This window comes from Mustelus asterias, chromosome 19 (genome assembly GCF_964213995.1).
Source record: "Mustelus asterias chromosome 19, sMusAst1.hap1.1, whole genome shotgun sequence".
NCBI classification, from domain to species: domain Eukaryota; kingdom Metazoa; phylum Chordata; class Chondrichthyes; order Carcharhiniformes; family Triakidae; genus Mustelus; species Mustelus asterias.
Window position 1 is genome coordinate 12,378,475 of NC_135819.1, and position 17,110 is coordinate 12,395,584.

The following is a 17,110-nucleotide window of genomic DNA, read 5'->3' on the forward strand; positions in this document are numbered from 1 at the left end:
TGGGGCAGCACGGTGGTTAGCACTGCTGCCTCACAGCGCCAAGGACCCGGGTTCGATTCCCGCCTCGGGTCACTGTCTGAGTGGAGTTTGCACGTTCTCCCCGTGTCTGGTGGGTTTCCTCCGGGTGCTCCGGTTTCCTCCCACAGTCTGAAAGGCGTGCTGGTTAGGGTGCATTGGCCGTGCTAAATTCTCCCTCAGTGTTACCCGAACAGGCGCCGGAGTGTGGCGACTGGGGAATTTTCACAGTAACTTCATTGTAGTGTTATTGTAAGCCGCACAGACAGTGACCCAAGCTGGAAATCCGGGTCCCTGGTGCTGTGAGGCAGCAGTGCTAACCACTGTGCCACCCACTGCATCTCTCCTGGCTGTGACTGCAGCAACCCTGACCAAACCACATAGGACACAAAAACATCTCGAGGGCGACATCCTGGAGTTATACTTGCTCCCCAGTCGGGCACTGGGCTGGTGAAGGAACAAAGAACAAAGAAAATTACAGCACAGGAACAGGCCCTTCAGCCCTCCAAGCCTGCACCGACCATGCTGCCTGTCTGAACTAAAACCTCCTACCCTTCCGGGGACCATATCCCTCTATTCCCATCCTATTCACATATTTGTCAAGATGCCCCTTAAAACTCACTATCGTATCTGCTTCCACTACCTCCCCCGGCAACGAGTTCCAGGCACCCACCACCCTCTGTGTAAAATGTCTGCCTCGTACATCTCCTTTAAACCTTGCCTCTCGCACCTTAAACCTGCACCCCCGAGTAATTGACTCTTCCACCCTGGGAAAATGCTTCTGACTATCCAACCTGACATGAAAATCTGTGATGAGAATCTCTGCTCCTGAAGCCACACAAAAGACAGAAAAGCAAGGAGGAAGCACAGAATTCAGACCTATTGACAAATATTCTTCGGGAAGGGAACCTACACAACTCTTACTCGGTTCTGTAGCACCCGCAACGCCTCAGCAAGCAATTCACACCGTACAGATTTCGGAAGAAGGTCCGTTGACATCAAGGCAACTGGAGATGGAAAATATATTCCTGACCTTGCTGGGATAAATTAAGAAAAATAGTGACTGCCAAATGACATAGCACGATGATAAATAGCTCAGAAACATTTTGGTTGTTATGAAGCAAAAACAGGATGCAATTAAATAAATTTAAATTAAAAGGCGCAAAAATATGTCACAGTCAGAAAAGAATGTCTATTCCACTTTTATTATCGTTACTGTAAACAAGGCAACTTAGTCTTCAATTACCAAACACATTAATAAAACCCACAAAATATATATCCAACAGGAACTTTTATCTTTAACACTTTACTCCAATTAACCAAAGTATATAAAAATCCATGTGAAGGTCTAAAGGTCCATGCACGTGCACTGTCCTGCTCAGACCAGGTCACGTTTTTTTTTAATCCAGCAAGTCCAAATGCACGATATCTTTTTGTGTTTTTTTTTAAGCTGTCTTAGTCTGCTAGTCCGTTTAAAATTTCGCAACCGACTCTTCAGCCGTCGACCTGGGCAAAAATGCCAACCGATGACCACCTGCGCCGCCGCTGTGGGAAGCGGCAGAAGGCGTGCGGGTGGGGAGCAGCTTAAGAAAGGGAAGCGATCTGCCCCGAGCGATACCTTAGGTGTCCTCCTCCTCTTCCTCGTCCTGTGAGGAGCCGGCCTTGTTTGCGGTCGCTGCTGCCAGCTGTGCCTGCTGGGCGGCTTGTTGCATCTGCAACCACTCTTGCTGCGCCAGTTCTGCCTGCTGCTGTCGCGCCTGGGGGAAAACAGAGAAAGCCAGAGTGATTCAACACATCTCCCTCATAGAACCCCCACCGCTTTACTCCAGCATCCAGTGATTTGATTTGATTTATTATTGTCACATGTATTAGTCTACAGCGAAGTGTATTGTTTCTTGCGCGCTATACAGACAAAGCATACCGTTCATAGAGAAGGAAAGGAGAGAGTGCAGAATGTAGTGTTACAGTCATAGATAGGGTGTAGAGAAAGATCAACTTAATGCGAGGTAGGTCCATTCAAATGTCTGACAGCAGCAGGGAAGAAGCTGTTCTCGAGTCGGTTGGTACGTGACCTCAGACTTTTGTATCGTTTTCCTGACAGAAGAAGGTGGAAGAGAGAATGTCCGGGGTGCGTGGGGGGGTCCGTAATTATGCTGGCTGCTTTGCCGGGGCAGCGGGAAGTGTAGACAGAGTCAAATGGATGGGAGGCTGGTTTGCGTGATGGATTGGGCTACATTCACGACCTTTTGTAGTTCCTTGTGGTCTTGGGCAGAGCAGGAGCCATACCAAGCTGTGATACAACCAGAAAGAATGCTTTCTATGGTGCATCTGTAACAGTTGGTGAGAGTCGTAACTGACATGCCAAATTTCCTCAGTCTCCTGAGAAAGTAGAGGCTTTGGTGGGTTTTCTTAACTATAGCGTCAGCATGGCGGGACCAGGACAGGTTGTTGGTGATCTGGACACCTAAACACTTGAAGTTCTCGACCCTTTCTACTTCATCCCCATTGAGGTAGACAGGGGCATGTCCTCCTTTACACTTACGAAATCATGGCTGTTCTGATAGTGGTCTCAACCCCACTTTCCTTTCCATCCCCCACCGCCCCTCACTGTACCCTCAAAACTCGAACTCAATCTGTCCTGCCCACTTTCCTCTCCCTTAGAAAATCGCACCAAAGGATAACCGTTGCTAATTCCCTTTTACAGCACTGAGTGTTTGTCTCTCCTAGAATCCGACAGTGCAGGAGACCATTCGAGCCATCGAGCCTGTACCGACAACAATCCCACCGTGCCCCTATCCCAGTAACCCCATGTATTGATTATTAATAATTATTTATTATTGTCACAAGTAGGCTTACATTAACACTGCAATGAAGTTACTGTGAAAATCCCCTAGTCGCCCACACTCCCGTTGCCTGTTCGGGTACACTGAGGGAGAATTTAGCACGGCCAATGCACCCTAACCAGCACATTTTTCGGACTGTGGGAGGAAATCCGAGCACCCAGAGGAAACCCACGGGGAGAACGTGCAGACTCTGCACAGACAGTGACCCGAGCCGGGAATTGAACCCGGGTCCCTGGCGCTGTGAGGCAGCAGTGCTGACCACTGTGCCCCCGCTAATCGCCCTAACCTACACACCTTGGGACACTTCCACACAATTTAACATGGACAATTTACCTAACCGCACATCTTTGGACTGTAGGAGGAAACCGAAGCACTCGGAGGAAACCCACGCAGACATGGGGACAACGTGCAAACTCCACACAACAGTGACCCAAGGCCGGAATTGAACCCAGGTCCCTGGCGCTGTGAGGCAGCAGTGCTAACCACTGTGCCACCCACAGTGGTGGGTGGGATGGAGAAAGTGCACTATATCTAGCTTCAGCATCGTTTGGGGTAGGGAGCGTCAATAAATAATGATTCAGGTTCCCACTCTAGCATGTGTCCAGACGGGGTTAACTTTGGCTGGTGATACCTTCCCATTGTTGAGAGGCTTACTGGTACTATCAAGATCTCTGCACAGATATTAGGAACAGGGACGATATATTGGAGATCTTGAAAGTGTGCAATCCTACATCTCCGACAATGCAGCTTCCCATCTTGGTCCATTAGACGCAGCTATGAATTCAATTACTTTGCCCAACTTTCTTCCCCTTGTTCTGCTGGCATCAACTCTTGTGGAGATTGGGTTTCACTGGCACCGATGACTCTGGCACCTCATCCAGGTGACACTCTTCAAGGTGACAGCCATTGATCTCACCACAGCCAGGTGATATGGGTTCAAACCCCATCCCAAAGTGTTGATGGCGGTGCGCTCGTTCAGACAAAGGTAGAGGATTCCTCGACATTACTCTGAAGAATGGCAGGGGAGCTCACTACCCGGTCCTTATCTCATTGCTGTTTGTGGGAGTTATGCTCAAGATGGCCTGTTGCACTTGCTGCATCACAACAGGGACATCGAATGTACTGAATTGGCTGGAACGCGCTTTCCTTAGGGCTTGAAAAGGTGCGGGAGAAATATTCAATTTTTGATCAATTGCACAATGAACTCAATCTGATTCTGCCCTTGTCCCAAATCCATTTTCTATCCGGCTTCATTCAGGGACAAGAATGGATGGATTTCTCCTCAGTTTATGGGCCGACTGCAGGGTTTTTAGCGGGTGATCTCGGTGCTCCCTCCAGTGCTGGTCTCTTGCACATCCTCATCCCTTGATCACTGGCAGCTCTGAATTCAGCCGTCTCGGCCTGAAAAGCTGCAACTTCTTCACTAACCATCTCCCTCCACCTGCTTAAAACATATTTCTTTGACCAAACTTTTTGGTCACCTGTCCTTTTTTTATTATTAATTTATGGGACATGGGCGTAGCTGGGCGGACCAGCATTTATTGCCCATCTCTAGTTGCCCGAGGGCAGTTGAGAGTCAACCACATTGCTGTGGCTCTGGAGTCACATGTAGGCCAGACCGGGTAAGGACGGCAGATTTCCTTCCCTAAAGGACATTAAGTGAACCAGATGGGTTTTTCCGACAATCGACAATGGTTTCACGGTCATCAGTAGATTCTTAATTCCAGATTTTTGTTTTGCTGAATTCAAACTCCGCCACCTGCCTTGGCGGGATTCGAACCCGAGGTACCCAGAACATTAGCTGAGTTTCTGGATTAATAGTCTCGCGATAATACCACCAGGCCATCGTCTCTCCAATAGCTTATTTGCCTTGGTGCAAGATTTCGGTTGATAATGCCCCTGTGAAGTGTCCAGAGCAAGAGGTCTCACAACACCAGGTTAAAGTCCAACAGGTTTATTTGGTAGCAAATACCATAAGCTTTCGGAGCGTGTCCAGAGCCACAGCAATGTGGTTGACCCTCAACTGCCCTCGGGCAACTAGGGATGGGCAATAAATGATGGCCCAGCCAGCGACGCCCATGTCCTATGAATTAAACCTAAGTGTCTTAGAATGTTTAAGCGTTAAACAAGTGACATAAATTCGAGTTATGATCATCTTGCTTAGTATAGATTAGGGATCAAACCTGCATCTGTGTGAATCAGTAGCTCATCAGGTAATCGAGATGCAGCCACAACCACCGTTCGAATTATTTTAAGCGATAATCAGAAGGCATTCACCCAGGCCTGAAGCCAGGCAATTACCAATACGCCAAGCCAGTCGCTGATCAGGTTCATCAAGAGGCTCCTGGGAATGGATAGGGAAAATTGAAGGCTGAGTGACTTTGGTGCTGCACCCAAAGAATGACAATTTAACCTCAACGACAGCACAAGTTCCTCAACAAAGAGCTACGTATCCCTGGAAAAAAAAAACAGTTGAACTACACAAGGGGATTTGCGGGGAGCGTGCCAGTCAGAGAATGTTGTTGAAGTTCCTTCACATCATAATAGAATCCCTCCAGTGCAGAAGGAGGCCATTCGGCCCATCGAGTCTGCACCGACCACAATCCCACCCAGGGCCTACCCCAGAACCCCATGCATTTAGCCTAGTTAGTCCCCCTGACACTGAGGGGGAAATTTAGCACAGCCAATCCACCTAACCTGCATATCTTTGGAGTGTGGGAGGAAACCGGAGCACCTGGAGAAAACCCACGCAGACACGGGAAGAATGTGCAAACTCCACACAGACAGGAGTCGAACCTGGATCCCTGATGCTGTGGGGCAGTAGCGCTAATGACCGTGCCACCCAGAGCATAATTGGATCTCGCTTTCAGAATTCCAACTGGCAGAGCAGAATCTTGACGTACAAACCTGTTGCACTGAAAGGGACATGCTGTTATGCAAGCTCTTTGTTGCAGCTTACAGTGAATAAATTCACCGTGGAACCAGGCCACACAGAGCAACAAAGTCCCACTGTTGATCCCCAGTCTGTGCTAAGTTTACTGATCCGAGCAGGACTGGTGGTTGGAGCAGTACAAATTCTCTCAGCAGATTCACCCAGAAGTGTTCAAATGTGTGTGGCCTATCAAATGGCCTGCTAGCACTCTCCTTCTGCCTTGTGCTATCATTGCCTCTCGATTTAAAGTCAAAGTGCCCTCCTTGCCAGCTTCCAAAAAAAATAAAATCCAATCCAAAATGCTCTGACGTAAGGTGCACTCTCAACCTTTCATGGCTTCTTCAACTCCGTAAGAGTTTTAACAACACCAGGTTAAAGTCCAACAGCTTTATTTGGTAGCAAATGCCATTAGCTTTCGGAGCGCTGCTCCTTCGTCAGATGGAGTGGAAATCTGCTCTCAAACAGGGCACAGAGACACAAAATCAAGTTACAGAATATTGATTAGAATGCAAATCTCTACAGCCAACCAGGTCTCAAAGAAACAGACAATGTGAGCGGAGGGAGCATTAAGCACAGGTTAAACAGACGTGTATTGTCTCCAGACAGGACAGCCAGTGAGATTCGGCAAGTCCAGGAGACAAGCTGTGGGGGTTACTGATAGTGTGACATGAACCCAAGATCCCGGTTTAGGCCGTCCTCATGTGTGCGGAACTTGGCTATCAGTTTCTGCTCAGCGACTCTGCGCTGTCGTGTGTCGTGAAGGCCGCCTTGGAGAACGCTTACCCGAAGATCAGAGGCTGAATGCCTGTGACCGCTGAAGTGCTCCCCCACAGGAAGAGAACAGTCTTGCCTGGTGATTGTCGAGCGGTGTTCATTCATCCGTTGTCGTAGCGTCTGCATGGTTTCCCCAATGTACCATGCCTCGGGACATCCTTTCCTGCAGCGTATCGGGTAGACAACGTTGGCCGAGTTGCAAGAGTAGGTACCGTGTACCTGGTAGATGGTGTTCTCACGTGAGATGATGGCATCCGTGTCGATGATCCGGCACGTCTTGCAGAGGTTGCTGTGGCAGGGTTGTGTGGTGTCGTGGTCACTGTTCTCCTGAAGGCTGGGTAGTTTACTGCGGACAATGGTCTGTTTGAGGTTGTGCGGTTGTTTGAAGGCAAGAAGTGGGGGTGTGGGGATGGCCTTGGCGAGATGTTCGTCTTCATCAATGACATGTTCAAGGCTCCGGAGGAGATGCCGTAGCTTCTCCGCTCCGGGGAAGTACTGGACGACGAAGGGTACTCTGTCCACCGTGTCCCGTGTTTGTCTTCTGAGGAGGTCGGTGCGGTTTTTCGCTGTGGCATGTCGGAACTGTCCCTATCAGAATTGGGCTTCTTCAACCCCAACAGATTAGGGTGGCACAATGGTTAGCACTGCTGCCTCACAGTGCCAGGGACCCGGGTTCGATTCCCGGCTTGGGTCACTGTCCGGAGTTTGCACGTTCTCCCCGCATCTGCGTGGGGTTTCCTCCGGGTGCTCTGGTTTCCTCCCACACTCCAAGATGTGCGGGTTAGGTGGATTGGCCATGCTAAATTGACGTTAGTGTCAAGGGGATTAGCAGGATAAATATGTTAGGTTGCAGGAATAGGGCCTGGGTGGGACTGTGGTTGGTGCATACTCGATGGGCCGAATGGCCTCCCTCTGTACTGCAGAGATTCTATGATTCTAGATTGATTAGGAGATCACGACCAACTCGCTTCAAGGGCTTGCTTGGGTCGACCGCTGCTGTCGTCTCCAGCCACATGTCCCCGGAGAAATCCTCTGCTCCTCCAACATCATCTATTTCTTGTTCCTTGTTCTCTTCAGTGACTACATCCTGTAGGTAGAAGCTAGATAGGTACCGGAGGAAGAAAGGAAAATTCTGATAGGGACAGAGGAAGCAAGGACGGGAAGAGGCTCGTATAGATCGGATGGCCTATTCCTGTGCTGTACGTTCTGGGTAAATCCCATATTCCGGAACTTCCTTCCAAAATTCCTCTGCCTCACTGTTTGCCTTTCTGTTTTCAAAAGCTTCATTTATTTGGATCATGCTATTGGCTTTCCCAACTCCTGTTTTCTGCTCCTCCTCATTTAGTCAGCATTTGACTGGGCGGCACGGTGGCACATTGGTTAGCACTGCTGCCTCACAGCGCCAGGGACCCAGGTTCGATTCCAGCCTCGGGTCACTGTCTGTGTGGGGTTTGCACGTTCTCCCCAGTGTCTGCGTGGGTTTCCTCCGGGTGCTCCGGTTTCCTCCCACAGTCCAAAGGATGTGCGGGTTGCATTGATAGGCCATGCAAAATTGCCGCTTAGTGTCAGGGGGATTAGCAGGATAAATAAGTGGGGGCTACGGAGATGGGGGCTGGGTGGGATTGTTGTTGGTGCAGGCCCGATGGGCCAAATGGCCTCCTTCTGCATTGTAGGGATTCTATGATCTGTCCACATGTTTGGACATTGTTCAGTTCGTTTGGGGGCATTGGAGAAATGGCCGTTGCTGCCCAGACTGCAGGCAGGAGACTAACAGCAAGTCACCTTATCAGGGGTTTGACGTGGGAATGGGGTGCAGCACATTAATCTAAAATGGGGAAGAAATAAGTATGCCAAATCGTTTTGCAACTTTTTTTAGTTTGACAAAGTTGCAATATCATTTAGAAAAATGTCTGACCCAGTCTCCAGTACCATACATCACAACCGGCAGATGCACTGTTGTCTTACTGTATTATTATGCGGTCACCCGGGTAATATGGAAGAAAGCAACACTTTGTGGTGTTGATAACGGCTTGTGGACTCCAGAGAGTCTGGCTGCTCAACAGAAAATAGAATTGAAGGGGAACTGTATCCAGTATAGTGGCCACAATCAGAATACGGGGTGTCACTGTTTGGGCGCTTTCCAGCATTTATTTTATAGGGCTTCATCATAGAATCCCGACAGTGCAGAAGGAGGCCATTTGGCCCATCGAGTCTGCATCGACCACAATCCCACCCAGGCCCTATCCCCATAACCCCATGCATTTACCCTAGCCAGTCCCCCTGACACTAAAGTAGCAATTTAGCATGGCCAATCCACCTAACCCACACATCTTTGGACTGTGGGAGGAAACCAAAGCACCCGGAGGAAACCCACGCAGAGAGAACGTGCAAACTCCACACAGTGAGCCAAACCATGAATTGAACCCGGGTCCCTGGCGCCATGAGGCAGTGTGTGCCACCACACACCGCCCCACTGTGCCGCCCTATGTTTTATAATTTTGCATTTCAGGTATTGAGAAGAAATATTCACTGATCTATTAGACTGCTGTGGCTTTTGCGCTTCCTCCTAAAAGCCCTTTATGATGGACTTTGTTTCCACTGACAACCAAGACAAGTAGTGCAGATTAATTGCACACAATCCCTCAATGGCTCCTGCTCTGCCCAAGACCGCAAGAAGCTACAAAAGGTCATGAATGTCGCCCAATCCGTCACGCAAACCAGCCTCCCATCCATGGGCTCTGTCTACACTTCCCGCTGCCTCGGCAAAGCAGCCAGCATAATCAAGGACCCCACGCACCCCAGACATTCTCTCTTCCACCTTCTTCCTTCGGGAAAAAGATACAAAAGTCTGAGGTCACGCACCGACCGACTCAAAAACAGCTTCTTCCCTGCTGCTGTCGGACTTTTGAATGGACCTACCTTGCACTAAGTTGATCTTTCTCTACACCCTAGCTATGACTGTAACACTACATTCTGCACCCTCTCCTTTCCTTCTCTATGAACGGTATGCTTTGTCTGTATCGCGCCCAAGAAACAATACTTTTCACTGCATGCTAATACATGTGACAATAATAAATCAAATCAACGTGTCAGTTTTGTCACAAGACAGGAGAAATAAGGAACTACTGATTAGAGATCACCAAACTGGGATTTCACTGCGAGAGAACATGTGTGGGGGAAAAGAGGGCTCAACAGTTCCGTTCTTGAGCAACTGGGGGGGTGACTTACAGGAGAAAGAAAACTCTACATTTCAAAAATACGGAGACATTTCCTTACTTTCGCGAACAGTTCTTGCTGCTGGCGTAACAGTTCCTCCTCCGGTATCCCAAGGTTCTCCAAGCGGGAGCTGGCCTTCCTCCTTTCCAGCGCGACTGTCTTACATTCTCGAAGAACTTCCTTTACTTCAGTTATATACGATCCAAAGCCTAGACTTTCCAAGGCTGCAGTAGAAGGTAACACAGAAAGAAGCTTTTAGCATTCCCACGGCTACTCAGGAGCTTTCTGTGGGGCGGGGGGGTGGGGGGGGGGGGGGGGGGGTATTAAATTTACACCCGACAGTCTGATTTCAAAATATTTTCATATCCGCATTGAGGATTCATGTCAAGTGGAGAACCAGTTCCTGTCCCACTTCATTTCAGATTCATCTCACTCATTTCGTCTCTCCCAAATCTGGACTTGAGCTACGGTAGTTTCACGTGTCAGTTATTTCCAATTCTAGATGTGCAAACAGTGTCAACACAGCATTCTGAGGGTGTTACAGCCAGGCCGGATCCTATCCTAACTCAATATCAATAGAGTCAGGGGAAGTCACCAGGTAGATTGTGCTCGGTGGCACAGTGGGTTAGCACTGCTGCCTCACAGCTCCAGGAACCTGGGTTCGATTCCCGACTTGGGTCACTGTCTATGTGTGGAGTCTGCACGTTCTCCCAGTGTTTGCGGGGGTTTCCTCCGGGTGCTCCGGTTTCCTCCAACAGTCCAGTTGATTGGGCATGCTACATTAACCCCTCGTGTCCCAGGATGTGATAGGTTAGAGGGATTTGCAGGGTAACTAAGCAGGGAGAGGGCTTGGGTGGAATTGTTGTCGGTGCAGACTCGATGGGCCGAATGGCCTCCTTCTGCACTGTAGGATTCTATGATTCTATATTGATGTGGAGTGGGCACCCTGAGTGATCCTTTTACCTCCTTAGCTTGGAGATACTTAGCATAATTCTAGTATCTCTTGTACTATCCACTCCCCACAAGATTTTTTAAATTAATTCATGGGACACGGGCGTTGCTGGCTGGCCAGCATTTATTACCCATCCCTAGTTGTCCAAGCGCAGTTGAGAGTCAACCACATTGCTGTGGCTCTGGAGTCACACGTAGGCCAGACCAGGTAAGGATGGCAGATTTCCTTCCCTAAAGGGCATTAGTGAACCAGATGGGTTTTCCCGACAATCAACAATGGTTTCATGGTCATCAGTAGATTCTTAATTCCAGATTTTTTTTATTGAATTCAAATTCGGCCATCTGCCGTGGCGGGATTCGAACCCGGGTCCCCAGAACATTAGCCGAGTTTCTGGATTAATAGTCTAGCGATAATACCACCAGGCCATTGCCTCCCCATTTTGTGGAGGCAGCCACAAAACAGTTGCAAGGCAAACTTGATCTTCATGTTTTCTGCCTCAGCCAAGCAGCCTTTCGATAGTACGCGATCAGATCACTTCCTAACCCCAGAAAGACAGGGGGCAAGGGAGGGGGGGGGGGGGGGGGGTCGGGGGCGAAACCTGAGTGAGGTGGAAGTTACACAGGTCGATCCCCGCTCAACTTGACAAACGGAACTCAACTTGGTCAAAAGACCCCTCACAAACTTCCAAGATGCAACATTAACACTCATCTTAACCCTTGCTGTGTCAAATATTAACTTGCTTTGCTGAGCGTGAGATATTAGTCCGTTTACAGATCACATTCTGTAATATGACTGATCTAACCTCAGGTAAAGTTTTAAAAGTTTGTTCATTAGTCACAAGTAAGGCTTACATTAACGAAGTTACTGTGAAATTCCTCTAGTCGCCACAGTCCGGCGCCTCTTCGGGTCTAACCTAACTAGCACGTCTTTCAGACTGTGGGAGGAAACTGGAGCACCCGGAGGAAACCCACACAGACACAGGGAGAACATGCAGACTCCGCACAGACAGTGACCCAAGCCGGGAATCGGACCCGGGTCCCTGGCGCTGTGAAGCAACAGTGCTAAGCACTGTGCCACCGTGCCGCCCCTAGATATTCAAACCTAGCAGGCAACAATTCTACACGTTTGTTCTGCCCATGCCCAACTGCTCCTCCATGAGTGATTCTCTGGGCAACGGATCTTCCTTACAACTCGGCACTTCCATGCTTTGAATTGCACAGTTACTCACTGAATGAAAACCCAGAGAGCCGTCAGGCAAAAGAAAATCCGATAGGTTCTCCTCAGCTGTCAATAATCTACGATGGGGACACCATGAGACGCGCAACTCTGAAAAGGTTCGTTTTTCAATCCAATTAACTCAAAACAATATTGACTGCCACATGCAACAGAATGAGTACAAGACCCAAATTAAAGCCAGGTAAATATCCAAGTCAATCCCCATCTTGTGTAGACTTCCACCCAAGATTGGTACTGATGCAAACTTGGCAATAAGCTATTAACCTATATACCTCGATAATGCCTCAGGATATCCAATAAGAACTCATCTGTCGTGGCTCCTTGTGAGGGCAGTTGCTCTTAATCTGACACTCCCATCACCCTGCACGTATCTGTCCTTTTAAAAATTATCGATGGAATCAACTTCCACATCTTTTATGATGAGCATTCCAGATCCCGATAACTCAGCAAAATAATTTCTCATTTCCCCTTCAGACCTGCAACCAATGTTTTTCGTGGACACTCTCAGTGGGAAAGACTTCTTAAAGAAGAACAGCTTTATTCATAAGGCATTGAGATGGAAGACCAGCTGAATGGTGCAGCAGTCTTGAAGGGCCGAATGGCCTACTCCTGCTGGATCTAATGACGCTTGACAAGAGGGAGGGGTGGCAGAATGCTGGAGATAAGTGGGAGTGAAACTCACAGAAGCCCTACAGTGCAGACAGAGGCCATTCGTCTCACAGAGCCTGCACCGACAACAATCTCACCCTTTCCCCATCACTCCACATATTTACCTACTAATCCCCCTGACATTAAAGGGTTAATTTAGCACGACCAATCAACCTAACCTGCAGATCTTTGGTATGTGGGAGGAAACCGGAGCACCCGGAGGAAACCCACACAGACATGGGGGAGGAGGTGCAAATTCCACACAGTCAGTGACCCGAGATGGGAATTGAACCTGGGTCCCTGGCGCTGTGAGGCAGCAGTGCTAACCACCGTGCCAAGGTATATATCAACTTTTATACAGTGTGGCACCGATCAGAAAAAGTTTGATATTCAGTCTCGGCTGTTAGCTGATTGGAGCAAAGTGCAATACAACTGGACTCAGTGCCTTGGACACGTATCCTGGCTTCCTACGGGGAAGAGTGTTATGTGGGGATGCCCATTAAGCTCGTCAACTTCAATAGCCTCCTGTATCTTACTATTTAGCAACACAGAAAGGAAAAAAGTTATATTGTGCATGTGATGACATCTCAAAGTGCCAATGAAACATTTTTGAGATGTAGCTGTTGCTGTAACACAGCAACAGGTTTGCACACAGTATTCACTCACAAACTGTGATGAAAGGAATAACCAGATCCTCGATCATCCAGTCGGCGATAGTTAGGGATAAATATTGGCTGGGAAACCAGGGCGAACTCCTCCACAAACAGCGGCTGTGGGACCTTTTATCTTTATGCAACAGGGACTCAGCATCATGTCTCATCTGAAAGACGGCACCTTCAAGAGCACAGCATTCGCCTCAGTACCCAACTGATGGCCCAGCCTACATTAAGTCTCCATAGTGTGACTTGAGCAAACAAGGTTATAGAATCCCTGCAGTGCAGGAGGAGGCCATTTGGCCCATCGAGTCTGCACTGACAGCAATCCCACCCAAGCCCTGTAACCCCATGTATGTACCGTGCTAATCCACCTGACACTGAGGGGCAATTTAACATGGCCAATCTACCTAACCTGCACATCTTTGGACACCAAGGGGCAATTTAACATGGCCAATCCAACTAACCCGCACATCTTTGGAGTGTGGGGTGAAACCGGAGCACCCGGAGGAAACCCACGCAGACACAGGGAGAACATGCAAACTCCACACAGACAGTGACCCGAGGCCGGAATTGAACCCGGGTCCCTGGCGCCGTGAGGCAGCAGTGCTAACCCGCTGTGCTGACCCAGAGGCTATGCTGCCACTTACTGAGCTACTGCTGAAGGCTGGCGACACAGGTGAGCTATCTGATGTGTAAATAATCAGAGACAAAGGCCATTTATCGGCTGAAAAAGCAATTCCACGGTGGTTCCCTTACGTTAACTCGCGTACCTTGCATGATGTGTTCCGGTGAGATGGTTTTCTTATCAGACTTATTGCAGATTTCGTTAGCCTCAGAGGATATCAGATGGATAAATTCAGTGCAGCAGTTCACCACCATTTCTCTGGCATCATTCGCGACCCTGACATTCGGTAGAATCTGCTTGATTATCTTATTGATTGCAGCTCTTGGAATAGTTAAATCATCATCATTATTACCCGAAGCTGAGGCCATTGTACTTTATTCCATACAAGATGCTGTTAAAAGTTTTTTTTTTAAAAATAAAAGGTAATTCTCCCTAACGAGGTTGGCACACGTCAATTCCACATAAAGCTGATCTACTGAAATGGGATTTAATCTGCTCGCATTCCAGAACCAAACTCTGGCGGATATTTGGCTTAGAGACCAAGGAAGGAATTAAATATGATCTTGCCACCCTGGAGAAAAAAAGGGCAAAAACATCAGGCATTAAAACATAAAACCTCAGCAGCAGTAAACAAATGAACGTTAATTGTCACAGAAAAACTATCTTTAGTAAGACAAATTGGCCACACTCTGACTGCATGGAGGAAAACAAACAGACTTGGTAAACCTCACAGGAGTCAGTCATTAGATCCATGGTCCGATCCATGGTTAGATCCATGAGCAGCACATGGGCTGAGGATGAGCCCAATTTAAAGACTAGTTTGATTTAGCTGCTACTCATCATTGTTTCCATCCATAACCTCACCCTTGTCCAATGCTACGATCCTCAGACATCTCGGCATTCCTCGAGCATCACCGATTTTAATCACTTCACCACTAGCAGACTTGCCTTCTCTTGCCAAAGCCCTGGAATTCCCTCTCTAAGACTCTCAACTTCTCTCTGCTTCTTAAGGTGTCTCGTGCAACTCTGACAAAACTTTTGATATGATGTGGAGATGCCGGCGTTGGACTGGGGTGGGCACAGTAAGAAGTCTCACAACACCAGGTTAAAATCCAACAGGTTTATTTCGAATCACAAGCTTTCGGAGAGCTGCTCCTTCATCCGGTGAGTGAACCTGGTGTTGTGAGTCTTCTTACAAAGCATACCCTAACATCGAATTAAATGGCTCAATGATAAATATTACTTGAGATTGCGCAGGAAGCATCTTGGGATTTTTCTGAATGTTAAAGGCACGATAGGAATGTATTTGTTGCCGTTGATCCAAACAGCTTCGGGGGACACTGGGACAGAGATGAGGAGAAGGAAATCAGACGCTGCGCAGTCACTGAGAAAGGGAACAGGGACACTGGCAGGAGGGGAGGGGGCAAGGACAATGAGAGAAGCGGATCATTAAACGAGGAGGGGAGGGCGGCACTGGAGGGGGAGGGAAGGAGGGGAGGGTGGCACTGGGGGGGGAGGGGAGGGCGGCACTAGGGGGGGGGGGGGAGGGCGGCACTGGGGAGGGGGGAGGGAGGGGAGGGCGGCACTGGGGGGGGAGGAGGGGAGGGCGGCACTGGGGGGGGGGAGGGAGGGGAAGGCGGCACTGGAGGGGGAGGGCGGCACTGGAGGGGGAGGGCGGCACTGGAGGGGGAGGGCGGCACTGGAGGGGGAGGGCGGCACTGGAGGGGGAGGAGGGATGGAGGGGGAGGAGGGATGGAGGGGGAGGAGGGATGAGGGATGGAGGGGGAGGGGGATGAGGGATGGAGGGGGAGGGGGAGGAGGGATGGAGGGGGATGAGGGATGGAGGGGGATGAGGGATGGAGGGGGAGGAGGGGGGGAGGGATGGAGGGGGAGGAGGGATGGAGGGGGAGGAGGGATGGAGGGGGAGGAGGGATGGAGGGGGAGGAGGGATGGAGGAGGGATGGAGGGGGAGGAGGGATGGAGGGGGAGGAGGGATGGAGGGGGAGGAGGGATGGAGGGGGAGGAGGGATGGAGGGGGGGAGGAGGGCATGGAGGGGGGGGGGGGGGGGAGGGCGGCACCGGAGTGGGGGAAGGGAGGGCAGCACCAGAGGGGGAGGGGACGGGGGGACAATAGTATCCTGCAGCACTCCCTCCCCTGCCGACGGAAGGGGCCGGGCAGTCTGGCTGTGCCCCACCCAACCCGCACCTCAAGGTCCCTGAAGGCAATGGAGATTCAACAACAAGCAGCAAAAACTGCCAGCACCGCGAGGAGCTCCTCCGTGCCACCCTGACAACTTGAGGGGGCGGCACAGTGGGTTAGCACTGCTGCCTCCCAGTGCCAGGGACCCGGGTTCGATTCCCAGCCTCGGGTCACTGTCTGTGTGGAGTCTGCACGTTCTCCCCGTGTCTGCATGGGTTTCCTCCCACAGTCTGAAAGATGTGCTGGTTAGGGTGCATTGACCCGAACAGGCGCCAGAGTGTGGGGACTAGGGGATTTTCACAGTAACTTCATTGCAGTGTTAATGTAAGCCGAGTTGTGACGTTAATAAAACCGAGTTGAGTTTTTACCATCTCTCTCCCCGCGATCGAGCCGCTTCAGCACCACCGGAAGTCGCTCCCACACCACTTCCGTTTCCAGGGGCAACGGATATTTTAAAATCCTCTCTTTTTCCCTCATTGGCGTCGATTTTCCTCATTTCCCCCCACCCTCTCCTCCTCCTTCTCCCTGTCCTGACATTTTAGGGATTATTTTAAAAATATTTTTTAAAAATGCAGCTCCGCCTGCTGCATTCTGGGAGTTGTAGTTTTATTTGTGCCTCCCAGCTTGAACTATTTTTTTAATGTTCCGGAATTATTATTTGTAAAGGAGCGCGTCTCAGAAATGTAAACGGTTCCCTCTTCTTAATGCGCCGATCAACTGTGAAATTGAATAGGAATTTAAAAAATAAGTAAGTTGTTGTTGTAGAGGCACCTGACCTGACCCCCCCGCAATGACTTCTGGGAGCTGCAGTTTCTTCCAATGTTTGTTTATTTTTTTTCTCACTCCCAAATTTAATTTCAATCTTTTGATTGGTTGTTTTCATTATTTTATTGTCAAATTGTATGAATTTGGAAGTTTTTTAATCTCATTATTTCGTGTCTGTTGAATTTTTCTTCCCTCGCCTCAATGGAAGCTGCCCGCTTGCTGTTAGAGGCGGGACTGAACCCAAGGCC

General features: G+C 49.5%; 2 protein-coding genes across 3 annotated transcripts in view; both read right to left on the reverse strand.

Annotated features, from left to right (window-relative positions):
* Positions 1-889: 889 nt before the first annotated feature.
* On the reverse strand, positions 890-16,536 carry LOC144507791 (protein Dr1-like). Of its 2 annotated transcripts, XM_078235089.1 has the most exons (5): positions 16,466-16,521; positions 14,043-14,468; positions 9,841-10,004; positions 1,634-1,772; positions 890-1,052 (listed from the first exon to the last, which is right to left on the reverse strand). In XM_078235089.1, exons 2-4 carry the CDS (start codon positions 14,263-14,265, stop codon positions 1,635-1,637), a joined length of 525 nt encoding a protein of 174 aa, XP_078091215.1. In that variant the 5' UTR covers positions 14,266-14,468; positions 16,466-16,521; the 3' UTR covers positions 890-1,052; position 1,634. The 2 variants fall into 2 exon arrangements, with proteins under 2 accessions (XP_078091215.1, XP_078091214.1); XM_078235088.1 differs by lacking the exon at positions 890-1,052 and having other exon boundaries at positions 1,202-1,772; positions 16,466-16,536.
* The window catches only part of LOC144507632 (breast cancer anti-estrogen resistance protein 3 homolog), a 33,851-nt gene continuing 31,070 nt past the window's right edge, over positions 14,330-17,110 (reverse strand). The window contains exons 5-6 of the mRNA XM_078234788.1: positions 15,141-15,237; positions 14,330-14,468 (exon numbers count right to left, since the gene is read on the reverse strand). Coding sequence (XP_078090914.1) covers positions 14,330-14,468; positions 15,141-15,237 — 236 coding nt within the window. The remainder of the gene's footprint in view (positions 14,469-15,140; positions 15,238-17,110) is intronic.

Excerpts from the sequence above, each read along its gene's own strand:
- LOC144507791 (XM_078235089.1), bottom strand. The coding sequence starts at position 14,265 with ATGGCCTCAGCTTCGGGTAATAATGATGATGATTTAACTATTCCAAGA. Across the intron at positions 10,005-14,042 it reads ACCGGAACACATCATGCAAG|CCTTGGAAAGTCTAGGCTTT; the intron begins GTACGCGAGTTA and ends CTTCTACTGCAG. Across the intron at positions 1,773-9,840 it reads AGCAAGAACTGTTCGCGAAA|GCGCGACAGCAGCAGGCAGA; the intron begins GTAAGGAAATGT and ends GTTTTCCCCCAG.